General features: G+C 41.9%; 1 protein-coding gene across 1 annotated transcript in view; it reads right to left on the bottom strand.

Moving 5' to 3' along the window:
• The window catches only part of C2CD2 (C2 calcium dependent domain containing 2), a 426,997-nt gene that overhangs the window by 229,071 nt on the left and 172,814 nt on the right, over positions 1-25,112 (bottom strand). The window contains exon 4 of the mRNA XM_085621220.1: positions 10,972-11,076. Within this exon, the coding sequence (XP_085477346.1) occupies positions 10,972-11,076 (105 nt within the window). The remainder of the gene's footprint in view (positions 1-10,971; positions 11,077-25,112) is intronic.

Here is a 25,112-nt window from a genome sequence, read left to right as displayed (position 1 = left end):
GATGTGTGGGTACTTCGCATTGCATACCGGACACCTTTTGAATGGCGTCCTCGATTCCATCGTCGAAGTAGTCGATGGACAGGTAAATGCGAAAAAAGTCGGTGCTGAAAGTTAGTAAACTAACAAGATTGTATCGAAACCCGATCGATAAACAGTACCGACGCAAAACTAAAGGCCTTTTGGCCTCGACAAAATATTTTCCTAACTTGAGCTAAGATAGCACATCCGAACCCAATGGCGGAAAAAAACAATCTGAGGATGCCCATGCGCACTGTAGTCCAGGGGAGGAGTCACCTATCCAAGGATACTTCGAAGACTCTTCCAGGACAACAACGTGCAAACATCCGGACCCAACACTAGGCGGCGATCTATGCACAGATATGAATTCAGCAGCCCACATGCCTCGAACATAAAAAAACACATCTTTTTTCACCCTTCGGGGTCCTTTAGGGACCCCCTGACAAAGGCTAGGGGGTCAGGAACTCTCTACCCTGCCCCCTTTTCACGTTCGCCACCTCTATTTTTCACTCTCGCACCCACAACAAACAAAATGGCGGCCGACACTTCCTGATTTCGACCGATACGAACGTTGACTGACATGTAACCACCAATCAGAATTACGCTCGCGCACGTTAGGGTGCGCGGCTATAGATATGTATGTGCTTTAACTGCAATTTTCTCAGGAACTACTGAACAGATTGACTCCATACATGCAAAAGGCACTTCGCTGACCTGAGGACTACCTCTCTGCCAAATTTCAAGTAATTCTGTTCAGCCGTTCGGGCTGTACCTTCGACTAAAGGTCCTATGGGAAAATGCATGGGGAAAACGCGTTTTGGGACCCCCCTTTTTTCTCGGCCCCCGCTTGACGAATCGACCCGAGACTTTCAGGGTAGGAGGATTCGTCAACCGGCGCCAAAGTTATTCAAAATAGAATTTTCAGATTTCCTATGGAAACACGGAGATAGATAGATAGATAGATAGATAGATAGATAGAGATAGATATACCCATCCACCCACCCACCCACCCAAACAGGAATGGCCCAATAGAGGACTACGACCAACATCACTACTAGGTCAAGCCTTTCTATCGCAGGCTTGCATGCTCTGGAATAACCCACTAGAACAGAAGTGTTTAAAGGATCCACCACTTCCATCGGGGAAGGCTGGAAAGAAAGGCCTGTTCTGGTAATGCGGGAGCCAGCGACCAAGTTTTCAGCGCTCGGTTGGTGCACGGGTCAGAAGAGGACAATATTCTACTGGGTGGAATGGGGCCTCCTCTTGAGACTGCAGGATTTGCCCCTGATGTCCAGTTTTTATTGAGCATTACCAGGTCAATTCAGGAATTGTCTGCAGTATAACAGGCGCCTGTTAAACACTCTCAATGCAGGCTGTTTGTAATAGAGCAGACCGGCACACAGGCTGCATCCAGGCAGTTTGTTTCTTCCAGTTAATAGTAGACACAATGTCACACCAGGCGCTGGATAGTAAGATGCTCAGTGCCCCAGTTACTCTTACTTCTCCATATAACTTCTAGACTGTTACAAGAACACTCAGAACATACAAGTACAAAAGAGCACAGCCACATAAACTCATTCTCACGGAAACAAAGACAAAAAATGCCTCCACTTAATATAACAAAACAGACAAGGATAGGCACATTATTTATACGGCAGACTGCTGTACATAGTAAGTTAAGTATTTTAAGGTATATTATTTTTCACTCACTTGCACACAGTACACATTAACTGGGTTGTGAGTACTGGCTTTATTAACCAATAGGAGCCTGCCTGTACTGTGAAGTAAAGTGTGGAATGTTTAATTGATATAAATGTAGTGTCATAGAATGTTAGTATTAGATAAGCCTGTACTGTCAAAAGGAGCACATCGCCTTGCCATCACCTGCATGTGGGCCTCATTTATACTGTATGAAAATAAAGACTTATTAACATCTATTGATTCTGACTGCTGTCATTACAATTTGGCGACAAGTTGAATGTAAGGAGGCCCGCAGCAAAGAAAGGAAAGTCAGTCTACGACAACTTAAAGACAAAGTACATCGGACACAAGCCCGATGTACTTAGTCGGTCTTTAAGTTGTATTAAGAATAAGCCTCGCTAAAGTGCAAGTATTATTTAATTGCCTGCGGCATTTGGCGTATTTTGACAGTAAAGTGCATTGAGGAATACTTGCTGTTGGTCAGAGTGGCAGTTCCTTGAATAACTATTCAGACACGCGCCGCCTTGTTGTCAGTAGTAACTCACAACGTGGCAGTCTTCGAACTGGACTGTTGTGACACTGCTTTAAAAGGAAATTCAAGAGCATCCCTTTGTGTACATCACACGCCACGTTAGCGCAAGGTGACGTGCCACCATCTTGATTTGGGCCGCATTCAACGTGGACCGCAGTTTGAGGAGAATCGGAACAGTGTTGGGTGAAAGCGGAGCATTTAATCAAACAAAAATAGCAGCGGTGAGACAAATATAAATAGAAGTGGCACAGTGTACGTGTGAAACTGTACACTGGGTTTCTGAGGAGTTTTATTCATTTGAACAGCTTGATGATATAACGTGGTACTTTGGCAAATCCTATAAACACAATGAATTTCAAGCATTTGACTAATACTAAGTGGAGGAGAACAAGAAAAAACATAATTTACAGTCAAGATAGTTGAAGGAACTTTTTCTAAAACAAAGGTAGTTGGAAAATTAATATCATACATATGTTTAAAAAGGAAAAGCATGACAGAGTTAAACACCATGGCACAGAGTAATGCTTTAAGTCAACCTGCAGGCAAGCCATCTATGCGTTGGAAGAGCTGGCACAGATCATTTGACAATTATTTAGTGGCTATTGATGGAAAAGCTTTTGATGGAGAAAGGAAAAAAGCCATATTGTTTGGGTTGCTTAGTAAAGCTGGTCAAGAAATTTGTGATAGTTTGCCCGAGTATGAGAATGCGCAAGGTCAGTTCATACCTTTGGACTAGCATCAGGAAGCACTTAAGCGCATGGAGAAACAATTCACAGAGGAACCAAATATAATGGTAGGAAGACACTGATTTTTCATGTGTAAACAATTGGAACATGAAAATATAGAGGAGCATATCGCAGCACTCCGAGTACTTGCATCCAGTTGGGAGTTCAATTAAATGGTTGACATTGATATCAGGGATTAATTTGTTTTTCATTGCCATTCTAAGAAAATACAAGAAAGACTACTAGCATGCAGAAATCCAACAAGTGATTAGCAGTGCTAAGGGCGATAAGCGGTCTTTAATTTCATCCAAAGTGTTGCCACTGAAAATACACAGTCATCTAATGTGTTTTCTTTACAGGACAAGAAGAAATAGGAAAATAGACCAAGTGATCAGTTTAAAAGTGGCAGGAATAACCATCACAAACGTTTGTTAGTTGCAGGTGTGGCTCAAAGAGTCATATTGCATATTTTCAAGGATGCCCAGCTATTTGCAAAAGAGGAGTTAAATGTCGTAGATTTGCTCACTTTGCTTCTGTTTGTAAAAATGTGAACAGCAGCAATTTATAAAAGGTGAACGTGAGTACTACAGATGAGTTTGATGAAGAAATATGCTCTAACATAGTATTAACAGTGGAATATCCTTTAGGTAAAATTAGAGCATCACTTGGTATTATGAAAATAGGGAAAATTGAATTACAGGTTATGGCAGACTCAGGGTCACCTATAACCATTACAGCCGATCAAACATATTATAAGTGTTGGCAATGGGCCAAATTACAGGATACTAATAATAATCCAAAGGCATTTAGAGAATTTGATGTAGATATGCTAGGATTCTTTGACGAAGCTTTAAGTTTTAAAGATAGGACTATCAATACTAAAATGTATGTTGCTGAAAGAGGCAGGAACATAGTAGGGTGGAAGGAGTTGGGAAGACTTGGTATAGTTTTTAAAACCAGGATAACCAGAACCCATGGTTCTGGGTGAAACTCCAGTATCTTACACAGATGAAGTAGTTGAACAACTAACCCTAGATTGTGTTTTGAGCAAAAACAAGGCTGTCTTTGCTGTTGACATTGGATGTGTTTAAAAGGGTTTGAACAGGGAATCAAATTGAAAGACAGAGCAATTCCCATCAAACACAAAGTAAGGCCAGTGCGCTTCTTTCTGTACGAAGTGAGTTAAAGTTGTTACTAGATCAACTATGCAAAGAAGGAGTAATTTAACCCACTGACTCTTCTGAATGGGTTTCGGCAATCGTAGTTACAGAAAAGAAAACAGGAGATTTTAGGCTGTGTGCTGACTTGAGATTTCTGAATGGAAATATAGTAGTGGACTGCCATCCAATACCCAAAATTTAAGAAATGCCTGCTGCCACGTGTGGTTTGAAATTGTATTCATTGATAGGTCACAAGTCAGCGTATCACCCAGTGAAATTATTGAATGGATCCAAAGATTATACATTTGTCACTCCTTTTGGAGCCTACAGGTATGCGAGGTTACCTTTTGGTCTAGTCTCTGCTGCCAACGTTTTTTAGAAATGAATGGACATCATTTTTAAGGATGTAAAAGGGGTGGAAAAATTCCAGGATAACTTGGTACACTCAAGTACCATACAAGAGCACAAGGAAAGTTTGAATACTGTGCTATTTATCCTTAACAAAAGAGGCATGACTATCCCAAAAACAAATGTACTTTTTTGCAGGACCAAATAGAATATCTTGGGCATATGCTAACTGTGGAAGGCATAAAACCTAAGGAAGGCGTGGTCAAAGAAATAAGTGCAGCACTGAAACCAGGTGACAAAGAGGCACTTAAATACTTTATGGGACTATTATTCGAGATTTACTGTCGGATATGCAGATAAGGTGGAACCAATGCGAAAATTGTTGAGGAAAGGTCACAGGTTTGAGTGGGGAAAAGATCAAGATGATGCTTTTCAGGAAACTAAAATAGCTATTGTTGATGCACCAGCACTGCATCCATATGACTCCAATCGGGAAACCATTATTACCATACATGCAAGTGTGGTAGGCATTGAAGTGGTATTTAAACACACAAAAAAGGGAGGCAAGAATACACTGTTCAATTCTAGAGGATTAAGGAACTCTTAGCATTTCTACAACCAATTGAAAGAGAAACAATAGCATGAGACTGGGCTGTGGAAAAGCTAAAGATGTACCTGTGCAGAAAACATTTTGAATTGGTAATTGATCATAAACCACTTGTTTATATGATGGACAGGTGGCAAGGGTAGTGGAAAAGCATTTTCCGGATTAGTCCGATTAACTGCTAAATTACAGGAATTTAACTTCAAGATCAAACATATTTTTGGTGGTTTAAATAGTCGTGCTGACTGTTTGACCAGATTGCCAAAAATAGATCAGGTAAGGGAGTGTTTGGAAGACATGAAATGTCTTGTAGGCTTCACAGATGCCATAACACTTAGTGATGGGGCTATTTCAGTAAAGGAGTGGTTGGAGGCATTAAAAGAGGACAAACCTGTTACAGAAAGTGATGGAGTATTTAACAAGTAAATGTCCATCATTGAGGAATTTCGACAAAAAATTACAAAAATTAACTATGGAGAATGGTATGTTGTTAAGACCTGATTTATTTGTACCACTTTATCAATTTAGGAAGAAATGAATTCGTTTAGCACGCAAAGGACACCCGGGTACCAATGCTACCAAAAAACGTGTGAAATTATTACTGCTGCCCTGGTATGGATGTGGATGTGAATATTGGAGGAGGAAGAAAACATCCCTTATCCAAAAGTATGAGGTGAAAAAGAAACACACCAAGGCGGAGTCTACCTCCGATTGACAAAGTTTCAAGTCAATGGCTGAAAAGACGAAAGAGAGGTCAATGGTTTCAGGAGGTGGCCCCAAAGCCCAAAGTAAATTCATTAGAAACACTGTTAGCTTTGACAACTGTGCTGTCAAACCCGGGCCTAAAACAAAAGTGTCCACCAGTGGAAGAGGAGCCACACAGCAATCAACTGCACAACAACAAAACATGGCAGCATATGCATGCAAAGACCCTTCAGGCCCTCCTCGTCACAGGACGCAACAGCCCTGGTGTCAGGGTAATAACATGATTTAACTACTGCTTCCTGATTGTGGGTTCTCACCTTCAGCTGTGGCCCATAATTGCAGGTGCGGATAATTAACAGCTGTGATGCCTGCAGCTGCGGGAGATAAAACTAAAATGATATCTTTGTAGAAAGCAAGGTTTAATTGGCAAAGTGAAGAAAGTGGATGTTAGCCTAAATAAAATATAGCATGTACTTAACAGACATGTTCATGATTTTACAACACGCCCGAATCATGATAGTGCCGAGCCTGTGCCAGGTTGTCCTGGCAGGTCATCAAAAGGAAGCACCACATTGGGCAGGCTATGGCGAATTTTTAATTTTAGAAATAATAGAATAAGGTTTGATGGTGCAACTAACAAATCTAAATACATCTTCGGATTTATAACGAAGATAGCAACTTCAAATTAACTTTTTGTCTGAGTAGTAAATTTTACTGTAGAGGTTACTTAAGTATCTTGAGAACTTACAGACCGCTGTATAATTTACATGCATTTATTTATTCCAAGTTTAAATCTACTGTAACTTGGTATTCTTACTACTCATTTTCTTCTTTCGTGGGGATCACTCCGCAGTCATTTCCTACACAATCGCGCCTTAATAAAGCCAACTATATTCCCGCCCATGAGATGTCCTTAATCAGGTAACTCCCTCCCGCGGATAGTAGGAAAGGCAGGTCTGTGTTCTGTGCATTCAGTGCAGTGTGCCGATTAATCTGCGCTGCGCTGCTCTCCAGAAACGTCTAGGAAGCTTTGCAGAAACACAGACACTCGTTCTGCACCTCAGTACAGATTGACACCGTCGCTACACATGCGTATGTTGCACACAGCTCACGCGGAGGTGGAAAGCCGCAAAGAACTCTACATGTATGTGCGATGAGGGCCTTACAGTGGAAATGCAGAAGAAAGGGAGGAGAGAGGTAGACCACGATACAGATTCAATGGCAGAGGTTTATAAGGGAGAGGGGAAGGGTGCTAGGCCGATGCCATCAGGGGTGGCCCTGGTAGCGGGGTTAGTGATGTGGAAACGTGGGGTTGTGAGTAGGTGGGAACTTTTCGGGAGCTCTCAACTGTCAATATTGAGTAAGTCCACATTGTTGCTAACAAAAGTGAAATTAAAACAAACATTTACTCTCGAAGTCACTAGAAAGTAGGACAGATAGTTTTTGTCCAAAAATAGTACGTTTGCCCGCTCTATTAACGACAGAAAACCCTTCAAACAACCCGGCATATGTTAAATCTAGCTCTGATACTTGGAGCAATGACCGCGTGGGGCCAGAACAGAAAGGTAGCACATTCTACCTTAGACTGTGGGCAACAAACATCGAGCCACATTCACAAACTTTGGTTTCTCCAGCCTGCTTTTATAAATGCTGGAAAAGTGCATTGCGTGACTGGCTCTAGTCACAAAGTGACTGCGCACACAGTGCGTGAAATGTGCGGTGGGTGCAGAACCATGCAAGCCCTCATCACAGAAGCATGCACGAGGCACTGATGTGCACCTCGTACACCCTTAACGAGGACAAACCTGCAGGTCACAGATTACTCTTAATCCACTGTGTGCCACACAACTGCTAACTAAGGAAGACATCGCAAACCCCCCAGGCTGGGCTTGCATCATTACAACAGGTGTCTAGAACAGTAGTGCACCTTCCGACCACTGCCACTGAAGACCAAACCTGTACACTCTTCGGAAAATGAGCGAGGCACATGGACCTGACGGTATCAGTTAAAGCGGTATCAAGTTATGTGGTAACACCACAAACCCATGTGGTAACATCACAAACCCAACAGGTTTAATCAGGCAAACGCTGATCCAGGGTTACTCCTCAGGCGTTAACTCAAGATGGTAAGGGAATACTGGACATGGTAATAGTAGACCCTCATGGGAATGGAATTTCCTGGAGCAGTATGACCACATCTGGAGTTCAGCATCATATGGAAATGATGGTCTTAGTATTTCATACCATTAATCAGCGGCTAAAGTGCATAAAAAAAAAAAAAGAATAGGGATTGCGATCCTAAGTGGGGCGTCAAAGACTTGTCTACAAAGAACGAAATATTCTGTAACTGATTTGTTGGTCTTTCATCTTCTGGCAACTCTATTTTAATTAATGGATACACCTTGAACGAAAAATAAATGCAAGTTTAACGTGTGTGTGCATCTGTCCTTCCTTCCTTCGTCCGTCCGTCCGGGAAGAGACAGAATTGGATCCTGCTTGGGGCATTGGGGAATAGTGACGTGTGTATTTATAGAAGTCATTACTTGAACATTTGAATGCACACAGTAAGAAGATCGGCTGCCAGAAAATATACAAAAAGTGCTTTCACAATATATAGTTTAGTACTAAGCAATCAGATTGTACCTAAGGCAAATATTTAGAATAAGTTTCCATTATTAGGACGCCCTCCAGAACTATATCAAAAATAATAAAACGTTGCCACAATGAAGCTTCCAGTGACTTCAAAGAAAGCTTGTACTGCCTCCCAAGCAACCTTTACATTTGCGGTTTAACCAATTGGACACATTCCATTCTGGCACCCTGGTGAGAAGCCCCGTTTCCCCTTTACTTCTCGCTCTCTTTCTCTCTGCCGCACATCACAGCCAGAGGCACCTTTGACGTTCTCCTTCATGGACGGTTGTGTTTTTTTTTTAACAAAAAGTATGGGAACTGAATTGTTAATTATCAAGGGATGCTACAAACCTCGGGGGTCAGTTTTGATCTGGTCACATATCTGCCTAAATTAAAGAAATTTACTGAACAAAGCATTACTCAAATTCACAAGTTTTTTTTCAATGGGATGTTGACTTCTGCAGCTCAGTGTTTGGCATGGCAACCACATGACATGGATCTTCAGTGGTAATTGTTTCCCTTTTGTCGCCTACAAATAGGTGTAGCCAATATACTATTTGATACATACACATACAATGCAGAGAGAGTGGGGTTTTATCAGCCTTCCTCAACAAATGGCTGTTTCAAGAGTTGCTAGCGGTTGGGTAGGCTTTCAACACCATGGCATTTCATGGAAGGTCACTTGGTACTTTAAGTGGGTACCCTGTGTTAACTCTTCCCTGTTAACCAGCTCAATCACTGTCTGTCCACCCCCCCCATACCCCTCCACGGTCCCTGCTTCTGTCGTGCTTTTAGCTATGCACCTCCAGCTCTGGTGAAACCAATAAAGCCATCCCGCCACCTGGTATGAAAGAATCCATTGCGAGATAGTCGTCATGCATTTGTGGACATAAATGGTTGCCATCTTGTAACGTTTCTTGTGCTTTATAGGCGCATGCACGGTTGCCTTTTTAAAATGACTTTTCATGAAGCTTAAAAAAAAAATCTAAGATGGCTGCTTAGCTTGCATCCGGATGCAAGACAGCATCTTGTGGTGGTTTATCTTGTGCATTATAAACAAGCATTTGCAATGCTATAGGTCTCGCATTTACGCAAGTTTAAGCTATTGACATTGTAAATGACAATGCCTTTTATTTAGGTTTTAAAAATGAAAAAGAAATTAAAAGCATTGTCATTTGCAATGTCAACTCAAACTCGCATAAATGCGAAAGCTATTGCATTGCAACTGCTTGTATTGTCTAGTGCTTTTTTTTTTTAACACAATGTCCCCTACGGGGTCGGTCGCACCACCGTAGGCACACGTGGATGTTGACCCAATTACGTCTCACTCCTGGAAGTAGACTTACTCACACAAAATTCTTTGTGTGAGTCAATGCTTTTACAGCGGTAAAACCAAATTTTGAGGGCGATATGTGGTTTTACATCCATGCTCCACTTTCAAAAGGATTGACGATAAACGCAGAATCTGGAAGCCGAATTGAAAGTGTAGGTCTTGGGTACAAAAACTGTACTTGATCCGGCCATGAACAGTACAACATCTTTAAAAAAAAATCTTTTCCTCCATGTTGTCTGTTATTTCTACTTCATTGAGGGCTGGCATCCGCTGCCCGCTTAGTCCCTCTCAAACAGTGGTGGACGATTACCCTTGAAAGAAATGTGGCCTCAGTAAATGCCTGCCTTACATTTTACAAACCAAGAGAGGTGTGCAAGCCTCACTTCCATTAGTGCTGTTTGGAGAGTGTTCTTCCCCGAGAAAATACAAGCTGTCTCTATGGAGCCGACGGGGGACGGAAAGTGAAAGCATACGATGCACTTCTGAGCGCGCTGTGGGAGCCAGAGACGAGACGCCATGCGGGCGCGCCGGTGGGAGCGTGTGAAGCAGAGGAGACACCATGCGCGTGCACATCGGATGTCCGTGCGCGTACATGGTTTGTCTCCCTTCGCTAGGAAAAGCCACAATAGTCTCGCCAAGCGAAGCAGCTGCGCTTGCTAGGCGAGACCTAAAAATGTATTACAAGCTGTTGCCCATACGGCTAGTGGCTGCGTTTATACCAGTGCAATTCATGGGTGCATTGTAGCAAATTTAAAATGGGTCCACGGAAACGCACTAAGAAAGAAAAATTTGGCAAATCGAATGCCGCCATTTGAAATACTCACAACATTAGTATGACAGGTCGCAAAGTGCTTATTTGGAAGAGAGAGATGATCACTGTAAGTTGAACACTTTACAACAAGCATTAGTGGTCAGATTTACAGGTTATGTAATATCATTAATTTACTTGTGGTTCTTGAGGCAATTTATCACGCTTTGGTGAATTTTAGACGCCATTGTAAGTTACCAATAAACAAAGATCGTAAAATACAATTAAAATGACAATGAAAACATTTGAAAACCAGAAAGACAAAAGGCTCACCATTAGATGGAACGTCCCACCTTTCTTCTACACTTGTAGGTGAACAAAGCTGTGGAGATGCTTTAGAACATCCTTTGCACCCTCATGCTATCCAGACCTGAAAAGGATTGAGTGATGAAACTTACTCACTGACCTCCTGTGCTGCCTTTGGCTGGACATGAAGATTTGCATCTTGAAAATTTACCACCGACCATATAACCTCGATTTCTCCCCCGTCCTCTTTCATGTGCAGCTCCAGCTGGTAAGATACAAAAACAACAAGCCGAATAAACATCCAATAATAAAAGTTGAAGCGCACCTCTCCTTCATTCCTCCTGCATTTACAGCACCATATGGTTATTAACTCAAGGCAACACATTTTACTAGAGTTGCTTATCACAGTACCGGAAGAAAATAAGTGGAAATGTATTATTTGGTGGTAAAATTAAATGGCATTGCAATATGGTAAAGCAAGGGTAGCCGTGCTAACAAACAATAGGCAGATACTGAAATAGAACCAGGGAGTCTTAAAACCATTAAAACAAATTAAAATCACCACACATTCGTGCTATGGCATAGATTTTAAAAGCGTGCTAATACAACTACCACAATCTCCTTGAGCTAAAGCAGTGGCTTTTAGATTTCTGTTCTGAAAATGTAAACATGTTAAGCACATTAAAAATGTAAAGCAGGTTTTCAATTTCATAGATAGCAAGTACACAATATAGAAATATGCAAATGTTTTGGAAGAAGGAGATTTGATCATACATCGGATTGGAATTCATGCTGCGTTTCATTTAAGGGAATGCAGACAACCATCAGGATTCGGGCCAAGACTGGCTCCCTAAGAATCTTTTTGCCTGGTTCTGCACCTTTTTTGGCTGCAGCCGAGACTGTGGGCCCAAACTAAGGGTGGGCGCAGTGCTCCGCTCGCGGAGTGTGCGTAGTACTGCCCACTTCGCAAAGTAGGCGTAGCAGGGGCAGACTACGCACACGCCGCAGCGGAGCAGAGTTTCTCGGGAGAAATGCGCGGGCGCCCGCGCATTCGTGAGGAAGAAGCTAGCCAGGAAGCAGCAAGATGGAGCCCCGGGACGCGGCAGCTCAGGTAAGTAATTTTCTTTATATGTAATGTTCTAAGTAATTGTAAAATGAGGGCGGGAGGGAGGCGGGCGGCGCGTAGTGGGGCTACGCGAAGTGTGTGGGTGGGCATAGGTTTGCCCCCACTCCGTAATGCTTCACGTAGCCTCACTACGCCCAGGGCTGGCCCAAACCAGACCCCGATATCCTGGATGGCATACTGAATCATGTTTCATAGTGGTTTGTAACAAATGCTAAACCAGTCTGTTACTCCTTCCGGGGTAGAGACCAGGAAAAATGTCATGATCGAATAGTTTAATGACTGGTAGCCCTTACTGTCTTAGTCACTGGCCATTATAATCAAAATAATGTAACTATGTGCACCATAATGCCTGGCAGGCTGAGTGGCAATACAACTGGTAAATGCTTGGCTAAAAACTTGGCCCCAAGCTTTGAGGAAGTACAGTGTACTTAGAAGTAGGCGTTGGCGGTGAACTCTGCTCCATTCGTGGAGTTTGCAGATTTGTCTGCACTTTGTACTCCGTGGAGCTCGTGGAGTGCAGAAAACACTGCTCCGCGTAGTGCAGTGGAGTTTTTTCCTGGCTTGCAAACGGTAAGTTAGAGATAGCGAGCTGCTGCTTGGATAAAATTTCAACTAGAACAGCAGGAAGATCAGAGCGAACGGCAGTTCGCACTGCACTCCGCCACTTGTGGAACTACTCTGACTTTTTCGTCACTTCGCAACTAGACCCAGGCCTACTTAGAAGCAGCCCTTCAATTAATAAACTGGTCGTTTTTCTACATTTCTTTTTAAAATGAATATATTTCAAACCAGGACATTGTCCTACCATTAATGCATTATTCCCAAAATTATACATATCCAGGCCACAGATGTAATTTCCATTAGACTGGCGTAATCTCCCAGAATTTGGGTAATTTTGCATTGTTGCACAAATCTTCCCGTTATCGCGCACCAGTCGCAACACTAACTTAGCATAAGTGCGCAGGAACAACATGAATAACCAGAACACGAACAGATGCTGTTTGTGGCCTTGTGTTATTATTTTAGCACCACATGCATCCTTGTGTCAACAATCGATGCAAGGATACATTTACTACAATATAGCACCAAATCCCAGTTTTGCATTTTTTTCCATATTTATGCGCAATTTCCAAAATGCCTTGTTACACAAAAACAATTACGCAATTTTAATTGCGCACTTTTTGCACACCTCTAAATGTACTCGCTAAGCACAGATTCTAGTTAGATTGAAATTCAGAAGGTTCAGAGTTGTCAACCAGAAAATTATTGAGAGCAACATGCAAAATACCACTTAGGACAGCACAGGTTTAGTGCCAAGTGAGTTGTATGTCCCCAGCATGCACGCAAAGAATGCAAAGCACACGCTATGGATGAAGGACATGACAGAACTGATGATTGCAGAGGAACTCTGAAAGAAATTAACTGCATGGACCATAAAATGGATGAAAACCTAACGAACCGGAGACTATTACTGAACTCAACGCATCAGAAAATGAAAATAAGTTTAATTAGCGGATTTAGATGACAGACTGTCAAAAGGAAAATTCAAATAGAAAATGCTTTAAAGTACTGTTGCTCATATTGCTAGAGGTAGTCTCTAATCATAATAGAACAAGAAATATGAAAATGATGCCTGTGTGGACAGATGACATACGCTGAATCTTTTAAGCAATTTATTAAGTTAACACTATAACCAATAAAAAATATACATTTTTAAAAATATAAGCAAGGGACACCATTTTTCCTCACTTTATCAAAGCTAATAAATCTACATCAGTATTTGTCTAGCCCTTGCTGAGACGGTGGAGCTGGATCGTCAGGAATATCTAGATTTGGAACACCAACATGCCAGGGCAATTGGTACAAGGGATCCAACATCACAGGCATTATACTTTAAAAGTTAGGTCTAAAATCAACAGAGGACTAGCGGATAAGATTGCTACTAATTACCAGAAGTACAAAACATTGCAGTATGAATATGGAGAAAGGGTGGGGCGTGTACTGGCAACCCAAATTGCGGACCAACAGGCTCGATCTAATATTAAATTAATCAAAGGGGAGGGTGGCCAACCTTTTACACAGCCGCAGGATATTGTGGAACTGTTCAGACTATTCTACGCCAAGTTATATTCCCATTCAGATTGTGAGCCATTCAATAAACACTTTTTTAAAATATCTACAGGAGGGCCATATACCCCACCTTGACGCTACAGAGGCCTTAGAGTTACAAAAGGAATTACTTGAGGTTGAGGAGGCCATAAAATCTCTGCCCCTGGGCAAAGCCATCGGGGAGGATGCTATACCGTTAGAATTTTATAAAACCTTTAGTGACTTACTAGTGTCGGTGTTTGTGCAGCTCTGTATGGACATTACTAATGGGGGCGAGCCCCCTGTCTCATGGAATGTCACTAACATTGTCATATTCCCTAAAACGGGAAAGCCAAGTGACGATAGAGGCTCGTATCGGCCAATATCTTTAATAATTGCTGATGCCAAAGTTTACTCCAAGATTTTGGCTACATGTCTTGCTCCTATAATTCACAAACTAGTATCTGAGCAACAGCACGGCTACATTCCTGGGCGAGATACAATGGCTCATTAGTACTGCAATAACGGCCTTCGACGTCTCTGCCAAAATTGATAGACCGGTAGGGATGATTATGTTGGATGTGGAAAAGGCATTTGACAGAGTGGCCTGGGAGGCTCTCTTGTTGATTATATGCACATGTGGACTCGGATCTCGGTTTATCTCTGCGGTGCAGAAGCTGTATAAGAATCCGGTGGCAGCAATTAAACTGAATGGTATCACATCTGCTCGGTTCACTTTTCAACGTGGTACCAGGCAGGGGTGCCCATTGTCCCCCTTTGCTGTTCGCTTTGTACATAGAGCAGTTTATAAGGCACCTCCAACAGGATAGAGGGATTCCCCCAGTTCATCTAAATAGCATAGAATTAAAAGTTACTGTGTATGCAGACGATACTGCAGTCTTTTCCGCTTATCCCGGTAAAGCTATTGATAATATCATAGTAGAGGCTGAAAAATGTGGTTGTTTGTCGGGTTATAAGTTATATAGCCAAGACACAAACAATTTTAAACTTTCAATCTGAAAATATATCTCCCTCTTTAGGGGTCACACAAACAGCTACATACTTTGGTGTTTGTCTTAGCAGCTAAGTTAATGACATTGTATCTTTGATACTCAAAACAATTTTGGTTAAGTTGCGCAGTTGGCATCGCTCCCTATTAGTATTTATGGAAGGTGCAACATAATTAGAATAAATGTATTACCATCATTTCTGTATTTATTTCGTGCAATACCCTTAGGGGTTTCTCAGTCTTTTTTTAAACGATTAGATAGTGCCATAGGCAGTTTCATTTGGGGGTATAGACGTGCTAGGAGGGCCCTCCAGTATATGAAACTATCATATATACAGGGGGGGTTTAAGCTCCCAGATTTCAAGCTCTACTATTGGGCTTAGATTTTTCGAACGGATTAGGGGCTTGTTGTCCGGGGCGGAAACAGAGTCGTCGTTTGCTTTCCATCAGCTAGCCTGTGGTCCATCGACTGGGTTTTTGTTATACAAGACCTCTGACCCGAATTATTTTAAACAAGTTAAATTTAAGACGATCAAAGATGTTACTAAGGTCTGGCGGGATATCTGCAAACAATACTCATTGCCCCATCTACATCAATACACGCCGCTATGGGGTAACCCTGTGGTCCCCGAAATGTCACTATTTGATTGGGAAGGGGTGGCAACGAAACGGCATAAAGCAGATCGGGCAATTGTATGACGAATGTGGGTTTCGGTGTTTTAGCTCATTAAAAGCTGAGTTTGGATTAAGGCAGAATAATTTCTTTAAGTATTTACAAATCAGGGACTACTTAGAGGCCAGAAGCTATTAGTATTGCCAATTTCATCGGAAATACTATCTAGAATATTTAAGAGTTCTGGCCATGGTGCAATTAGTATGGCCTATCACAAATTTCTAGTCACTGCCAACGATGATGGTTTGCATATAGCTATCAAACTAAGTTGGACGCTCCGGGTTGAAGTAACGGAAGAGGAAATACAAGAATCAATGGAGGTACTGGATAGGGCAGTAACCTCTGTCAATCTAAAACTACAGCAGCATTGTACGATTTAAATGCTATACTACACACCAGCGATTATTTCCAAATGGGCAGGAGCTCGACACTCTGATAAGTCATATTGCCCGAAATGCCAACAATATGCAAATGATTTAGGGCATATGTTTGTTGACTGCCCCGGGCTTAATAGATTCTGGGCTGGAGTTTCCAATATCCTCACTCCGTTATTGGGTCAAAATCATCAGCTTACTGAGAAGGAAATATTTTTGGGGACCAAATGCGATATCGGACATGAGAGCCTGTTAGCAATTATCATTTTAGTTTGTGGTTCATTATGCATTGCTAGAGTCTGGATAAATAATGCTGGGCCAAGTATTTGCGAGATGTGGGCTCTAATTAGACAGGTATACGAAATGGAGTATGCTTTAGCAAAGGCCTCGATCTTGGTTAAAATTTAATAGGACATGGGCTAGTCTTCAATGGGACTAATTAGGCACTGTCACTTTAGTATATTTATATTTATTATTATATTATGATTCTCCCTCTTGTTATAGATTTTCTACATATGTTTCAGTCCGCTTGTTTTTTGAACCGACTAAAATTGTAGAGTTAGGAAAGTATTGACTTGTCTTAAATAATGGAATTGTATTTATTCTTCCAACGGTAATGAATGAATTATTTGCATACAATTGATTGACTTATGGCTAAAAAAAAAATAGAGGGAAAAAAAAGTATTTGTCTTGCACTTCGTACTTATGTGACATAGCCATTGAAACTTATACTGAAAGCAAGTCGAAAAGACTCTTTACGATGCAAGGACAAAGTATCCAAGAAAGTGTGCCACATTCTTCACTTTCATAAGGTTGAAGTCATAGGTAATTTTTGTTAAGGCGAAAATATACCTCATATTGTGAAACATCAGAACAGTAATGAAGGATGCAAATGCTGCCTCTAAATAAATTATATGGGTAGCTGTTCTTTAAAACAGAAGGCAAATAACCAAGTGCACCTTATTAGAATCTTATATACTGTCCTCGAGCCTCCCACAGGGACACCGAATTTCAGCCCTCTCTCTGGGTTACCTCCACAAGAATCTTAACTAATAGGGTGAATAGAAGATACATCAGCCATCTTTGTCAGGTAGAAGTTTCTAATCTGATCGGGTTGAATATGCATATGAATCGTTGACCTTATGTTTATAAAATGCCGCACAGAAGTGCATCAATGAAGCACGATCAAATTCAGATTTCAAATGAATGTGCTTCCTACATTGTCACTATGAATGAGCGGAGCTTTCTATGCCTGGCCACATCTCCTAGGCAAAGGACTTAATTCTGTCCTGCTTCTCGCTTATTTAAAAGGACCAGCAATAAAGTCTTCATCATACTTACTAGGACCTTAGCGTACAACTAGGTGTCAATGTTGTTTAGAGCCGTGTATCAGTATGAAACGCAATCTGTTTCATCTTGGTTTGGTTTTAGAATATGGGAAATTTCACATGAAACACAGGCCCTGCTCTCTTGAAAAAGTTGCAGAGACCAGTGAGGATGGGCTTAGAGGGACTGTGATATCACCTTATAGTACAAAGAATAAGAATGCTAGGTTGCACCCCCTCAGTTAGATGTACTTCACAAGAAAGGCTCAGTAACACATTTTCTTTGAATACAGTTCCTTTTGGGCAACACTCTAATACTTTAACCTCAGCTAATACAAGTTTTGTCCTCTGGACTTTTTCAAGGCTCTATAAGACTCAGACTCCATTCTGTACAAATAAGACACGTGCATGTAGATTGCTTATGTTCCTCACAATTCTCAAGTTCCTGGCAAGCTTTTATCAATACACAGTAAGTTGCCGGAAGGTCTGAGCCTTTGTTTAAGACTATGAGCTCAGTAAGCACTCCTAGTACTGCTTAAATTACAGCAGCTGCTGCTTTGCTCCAATCAGGGTACTGCTATGGTATCTGAAGAGCGATATCCTCTGCGGTAAACTCATGAATCAGAATGACAGGAAATCAGCGTCTCTTGCCCCCTTTACTTCACCTTACATGGTAAATATTATACCCCTCCCCCTTCACCTTTTTCATCAAGAAATAAAAAGGTATAGGTATACTTTTAATGTTTGAAAAAAACCTGCCTCCACTAAACGATCCAAAGTCACACTTCAATTAGAATTCTCCCATTTCTAAAGGATTTTAGACATTCTAAAACGAATAATACTACAGGAATGCTTGCTCTCTATCTTACGTAACTCATTAAAGCATCCTTCTTGCAGAGTTCGGTTCCCCCTCCCACCTCCACGTTTGATTTTTGGATGAATGGAGAAAAGCACCAAGTTATCTTAAATGTTTTCTTTCCGCCTCAATGTAAAAACTGTTCTCATTCTCAAAGAACCCCAAACCAGTCTGAAATATATTGACCTCGGACTCGAAGGTGATCTACAAAAACATACACTTGATAGGGCATTTGACCTTAGGAAGGACCTGCAATCTGGCACAATAGTCTGCGCAGACTGGATTCCGCTTTGTGATCTGATTTTAGGTGTTTTTTAGGTCTCGCCTGAGACAGCGCTTTAGCGCTGCTCTGGCGAGACTTATAGTAAGCGAGTTTTGGAAGTGCAAACAGTGGCTTTTCAGGCCTCCAAATACAGTGCATGTGCGTCGGCCGGGCGCGTGCACCATTTGGAGGCCTGAAAGCACTCGTTTGCTTTCACTTTCGCGGGCCGCACGGCCGCTTTGATGTGATCGCGATCGATGGTGGCCAGCACGCGCAGCAGCGCGAGTTCGCCTCGCTGCCGCGCTCCCTCCCCCCCCTCCTCTGTGGTGCTCGCGCACCATGGGTTTTGATTCCTGCGTCGGCTCCGCGCACCACTGGTTTCACCTATTGCAGTATGTGGATCCCACGCTAGCGCTCACAATCTAAACGGGTTTTAGGACCACAAACAAACGTATATAAAACCGTCTTTCAGAGCAGCAATAAATGTCTTTGTGTGTACTTTAACTCTGTACACTGTCTACTTTGAGTCGGAGCGTCTCGTGCAGTACACCAGACGCGGTTTATAAGTAAAGCCATACCAAGATACCCTTTCCCCCATCCACCAGAAGTTTCCCAGGCAGGCCATTCGTGCTTTAACCCATCGCGCGCGCAGCATTCTGCACTTTCTGCCAGGAATATGGCCAGGCAGTGATTTCAATCACTCCCAATTGTCTCATCAGAGGCCAATGGTGCGAGGCTAAGCTGTTCCACAGGGAAAACCCGGGGCGATCGGGTCGTGGTGGGGGCAAGGGACTGGAGAGGCGAAATGCTGCTGTCAGGATAGTACTTTAGGATACTTTACTGCTTTTAACTTGGGTGTGGCTGGGTTAAACGTACTAAATATAACTTCTTGCCGTTCGACCTCTGAAAAGGAATAACTTTATTAACTTTATCAAAATTGCAGATGTAAGCGTAGTAAAGTTAACTTCTTCCTTCAGCGCTTGGGGAGACCGGCAGAAAACAGTCAGCTTCTTTCCCTTGCCCCACCTTCCCTTCCTCAAAGACGTTTCCTGCGGTTTGCAGGGCAATCACCTCAAACTGCCAGGCGCGACTCACACTCCTGCACAAGCATAGTTTCCAGTTCTCATTTCGCGGCGGCTTTGATGTTCTCAGTGAGCCCCGCGGCCACTGAACATCAAAGCCGCCGCGAAATGCTCACCATTTGCCACCCCCTCCCTTATCTCACTTCCTGCTTGTTAGAGGTATTATCAGCTCTCCACGCCCCCTCGCAGTACACATGAAGTTTGACTTTTTGGACCAATCAGTTACGTTGGGCTTTTGTATAATTTGATCCTAGCTGTTGTTTTATTTATATTGCGTCTCCTGGTGATGTGCTTGCCTGCTCCACCAGCTCTCGGAGGTTGCGGTTTGTTTTTTTCACAGCTGCGCACATCACTCGCGGGATGCACGTAAATCTGCATTCGTGAGTTGACTTTACTGTTTTGAGGCCGGGCGCAGGGGCTGCTCCGATGTTATCAAGGCTGCTATCCCACTGCTAAAGCTGTGCTGCGATCTCTGCATTTTACCTTCACTATTAGAGGTATTATCAGCTCTCCACACCCCCTCGCAGAGGGTGCTGCTGCGGATCATACCTTGGGAGCAGGGCTGGCATCTCTCTTGGTATTTGTTTGTATTGAAAAACATCTTACGAAGTATTCCCACAAGTGCCGTTTTTTTAAACTAAATATTATTTAAACATTGATATTTAGCATTTTCTACTTTTCTCATGTTCGTTTTTAATGTAATTTATGACTTGTTCATTTATCCTCTTGTGTGAGGGGGCATTTATTACCGCGGACCGGTAGGCACACGTTACAACATGGCCTTTATATTTGCTCAGGCCTCTCCTCTTTTAGTATTCGCTATTGGAGGAGGCCGAGTGACAGGACAAACCACATTGTTTACAATGCCAATAGCTCAAACTCTAGTAAATGCGAGACCTATTGCATTGCAAATGCTTGTTATTGGATAGGAGTACCTCAGTGCCACAATAACTAAATCACATTGAGGGATCAGTAGGTTCCCCATATAGCTAATCTAATCAATATTTTATAGGAAAGAAACACAAAATCTGTGCAGGTCAGCACCCAGGAAATGCCATCAGCAGAACTCAAACTCCACGTAATAAATAACAATATTTGTTTCTCGAAAGAGTACTTTACACAGTTAACTTCATCTACGTTACAGAAGTGCTGCACATTCCTTAAAGACTGATCTACTCTGAAGAGTACGCCACTGAAAGTGCCAGTCTCACCACTGCCTTATCTAAGCTCTTATTGTATAAATTAACTTCCTGGTTTCCCTCTCCGTTGCTCCATATTCTTTTCTCAATTGCTACGCTTCCCCGCTCTTATTCACGTGCTTAAGATGGAATCAGTAATGCTACTGCATGTGGCGCTATAATTAAAAGAATAAAATGATAGATCAAACCTCAATAGTCATAAGCTGGTCAATTACCAGGGCATACATAGATTAAAGGTATAATTAAAATAAATTGGGCAATCATCTCCTGCAGGTTTGGTAGGTTACATTTGGCATTTCTTCTCACTGCTTGCGCAATTCTGTATTTCCTACAGGATGACGTTGACAAGTTAATTGAGTTTCGGTTGTAGAATGAATCAGCTGTGTGGAAAAGTCTGCACTTTATGATAATTAGAACACGTGTATGGCATGCTCTACAAACGAGATTTCAAACATAGGGTCGGCACCATCCTCCGCGTAAATGCGGCGTTTGCAAAAATTTGGATATTTTGGAATGGCCAGGATCCGATGCAAAATATTGAGTAAAATCTACTTTAATATGACAATCCAGCCCTTGTTTGCTTTTATAATCATTTAGGCTGTCATGCTTTAAGTGATTTCTTACCATTTTTTTTAAACAGGAAAACGTTTGTTACGTGGAACCTATGTGACGGCTCATTCAGACATTAACATGACATCGCTGTTCATTCAGTAGTCCAGGATTGACTTTCCAAATGGTTCCAAGTTTCCCATCACAGCGTGGAGTCCGTGTAGGTTGGTATTTGTGCGTGGTCAGTACAGTAAGCGATGTGACTTTAAGTGATAACATAGAACTTGGTAGGTGCTGTTTTGCCGGGAGGAGGCAAGGCAGCTTCACCTCAGTACTTTGTACCTTCCCGTTTAGTGATTATCCCAATTTATATTACAGTATATATCCTATAACTACCAACCTTGTTTGTAAAGTACTGACACTGCAAAAATGAAGCAATGCTATCCATTAACCAAGTACCGCCTAAAAAGCTTACATCACTCTCAGCCTTACACCAAAGTTTAAGTCTTAGGATAAAGGTTTCTATTTCTGAAACTTTGATGTTGCTAGTCGTCTCATCTGACGATCATTTTTAGGAGGCCTACTCCCACGGATCCAATTCAAAACACTTTTTTTTAGTACGATTCTCTAAAATATTGTATCATTGGTGACTAAAGCGATCATACACTTTGCCCCATCGTTGATCTTCTTGAATAATGAAAAACATGATTTCTGAGGTTTAGAGGGAGTTCTGGGAATATGACATTCTTCTTTGTTTTGCTGTTGCAATAATGTCATCAAAAGCCATGTAAAATATCATGCTCTCAAAATGGGAAGTAGCTTTACGGATTGTAGGGGGAGGAACAGGGTGGAAAGAGGAAACCTGAACTCACCTGGATGAGTGTGGTATGACTGTTATGATGTTGTGTTAAACAGAATACAAAAAATGTAAAAAAACGAATTCCGCCGGCAAGATGGGTCGTTGAGCTAAACCCTGGCTGTGGACATCTGCTATGAACTGTGGTGCTGAGAGACTTTCAAACTTTGGTATTGAGCACACCAGCCCAGTCCCATTGAGCAGAGGAGATGGTTCAAAGAGCAGATTATTATTGCAGCAGGAGCATGTAAAACATCGGATACTTTACACAAGACGGTCACATATTATATTGCTTGTTTATACAAGTTTAGATTGCATTACACGTTTGTATAAAATGAGGGACAGGAAGGGTGGTGAATAGAATATACAATTGTTTTTATTCCGGGGCTGATAAGGGGGTAAAAAGCCATGATTCCCAGTTCTAGAGTAGGCATGCTAGTAACAGTCCACATCTCCTATGTTAGTTAGCTTTTTTTAAGTCCACCACTATAAAGATATCCATGCTGGACAGACTGAGCAAGGAACTACAATTTAAACCTGATGAGAGAAATGCCAGGTCTTCTTTTCCTTATAATTTTTTATTTGCCTTTGAGGAGACATCTGTGCAGTGTGTTTGGGAGTCTGGCAGCCAGGATAGAAAAGGCCCTACTTCTGGATCTAGTTCGAATGATCTGCTATTTCTTCGCCATTCTCGCACCAGAGAAGCAGAGTGCAAAGAAATGACCACTATGGGAGGAGATGTAGTTCGTAGCAATAGCTGCGGAGTTTCCGGACTCGGTTTAATACCCTAGGATTCTAGGAAAATGACTTAACCCATCTGTGCCCAAGACAAAAAAAGGGTAACGATGACTGATTCTCATGTAAAAACGTTGAGTTCTCAAGGCCAAGTACATACAGATGTTATAGTTAGGAATTAGCATTTAAAAAAAACCTTAGAAATTATGAATTAGAACTATGGATGAGTGGCGGACTGTGACTGTATGTATAGGTGTAGGAGTGCATATTATAGTACTGTCTTGATGAGTAACTACATGTATAAGTGAGTGTATGGGAGTGTAGACCTAGGAAATAGTGGGTGGTATGTAGTATCTGGCATTGTTGGGTGTATGGTTTCAAAAATAGTAGTCTGTATTTTAGAGTACATGTATCAAAGTTTATATTAGGACATCAGTATGTGCATCAGATTATCAGGTGGATGATGTTATCAGTGATGTCACTGACCATGTCATGAGTGATGTAATATGTGACGTCATCACCAGTGCACTGCGGGCGCGCAAAATAGTTAGCTCAACTAACTATAACGGGTGCATTTCTCTGGTTTTATGTGAGTCAAATGTCCAACTAACTAGAACGTCCCCGAAACCTATGGTTTTTTTCAGTGAATTTCTAAGGTTTTTAAATGCTAATTCCTAACTATAACGTCTGTTAAAACTATGTTATTCAGTGAACTTCAAAGGTTTTTTTAAATGTTAATTTCATATTTTAATATTTATTATTTTTTCTATTTTTTTTTGTAATATTTTGTAACTATTATCCTTTATTTATTTGAAAAATATGTAATGTTTTATATCTTCAAAAAAAAAAGTATGTAGATCGGTTTTTTTTGGGGGGGGGGGGGGGGCGGGGGAGAGAAAACTGAACTTCCGTACCGGTAGTGTACCAAGCTTCATTAGCACGCAAATCCTATCCGCCATATTGCTAAACTCGTAAAGGATGCGCATTTCATATCCGACGGGTTCGTGGCACCACGTCCCATCATATACATATGTGGTCGCGCCAGCTGCTACTTTGGTATGCGCAGTACCAAGCCGCGCCTTACGTCATGTACGTATGGGGTCACACCCGCTGCACATGCGACGTGTGCACGCTGCCAGGCCCTGTGTTACGTCATAGACGTATGGTGTCGCCGGGAACACCATTCCCTCATTTTCTTTTTCGTCTCAAAACTATATCTAAATAAGTTTAAAGTGTATATGAGAACAAGCGATAATCTGAAATATTTTAAACATTTATATATTTCTAACTGTAATAAACTTATATTATGGTAAATATATTTTCTCAAAAATCGCGTCGGGTGCAGCCTCCTTGCACGCTTGGTGCACGATTGCCATGTGACCTTAAAGAAAAGCATTTCATTGGTTCATAACATTTCCCATTGTAACAGTTAGAGGACCCCAACCATTTTAGTCATTCTCTCTATAGCGTTCGAAGCGAGACTCCTCTTCTGCTTACAGAGCTTTTTGAAAACGTTTTGGTATATACACATATCTGACACTACACACAACATGCAACCATTATCTTCATCAATATTCATGCTCTGTACAGTAGTCTTCCACCTGTGATAGCCATGCATCTAAAAGCTACATAACAGAACTTTTCCCCACTGCCAGAGGTAACATGGTTGCATGTGCTGTCCACAGCACAATGTAATGTGGTACGGCCCAGGGGCAGCATCATGCATAGATAATGAACACACGGACACAGATAGATAGTGGAAGTGGGTACGGGCACTTGACTCCTTTTTATTGCCAGGGTCACATATCCAGTGACGTCTGTGCTGAATGCGTGTGGTGTGAGTGTAAACCAGCCCTCAGGGAACGGTTGCTGCTAGCATCAACTAAAACAGTAATCATTGGATCACACACACAGAGATTCAATAATAAAAGGGTCAATAGTTTGTGCTGCAGTAAGGTAGGGACACTAGATGTGAAATAATACAGAAAAGATTCTATCGTAAAAGAACCATAACTTGTGGTATACTGAGATACAGGCAGTAGATCTGAAATAATACACAAAAAGATTGTATCATAAAGGGTCCATCAGGTCTAGTGCACTCCGATAGCCACATCAAAAGCATTCAGCATGTGCACAGCCAGCGATGATGCGTGCCGTGGGTGGGCCG

This window comes from Triturus cristatus, chromosome 8 (assembly GCF_964204655.1).
Source record: "Triturus cristatus chromosome 8, aTriCri1.1, whole genome shotgun sequence".
NCBI lineage: Eukaryota > Metazoa > Chordata > Amphibia > Caudata > Salamandridae > Triturus > Triturus cristatus.
The sequence above is the reverse complement of the archived record's forward strand: the minus strand, read 5'-3'. Positions and strand labels throughout refer to the sequence as shown.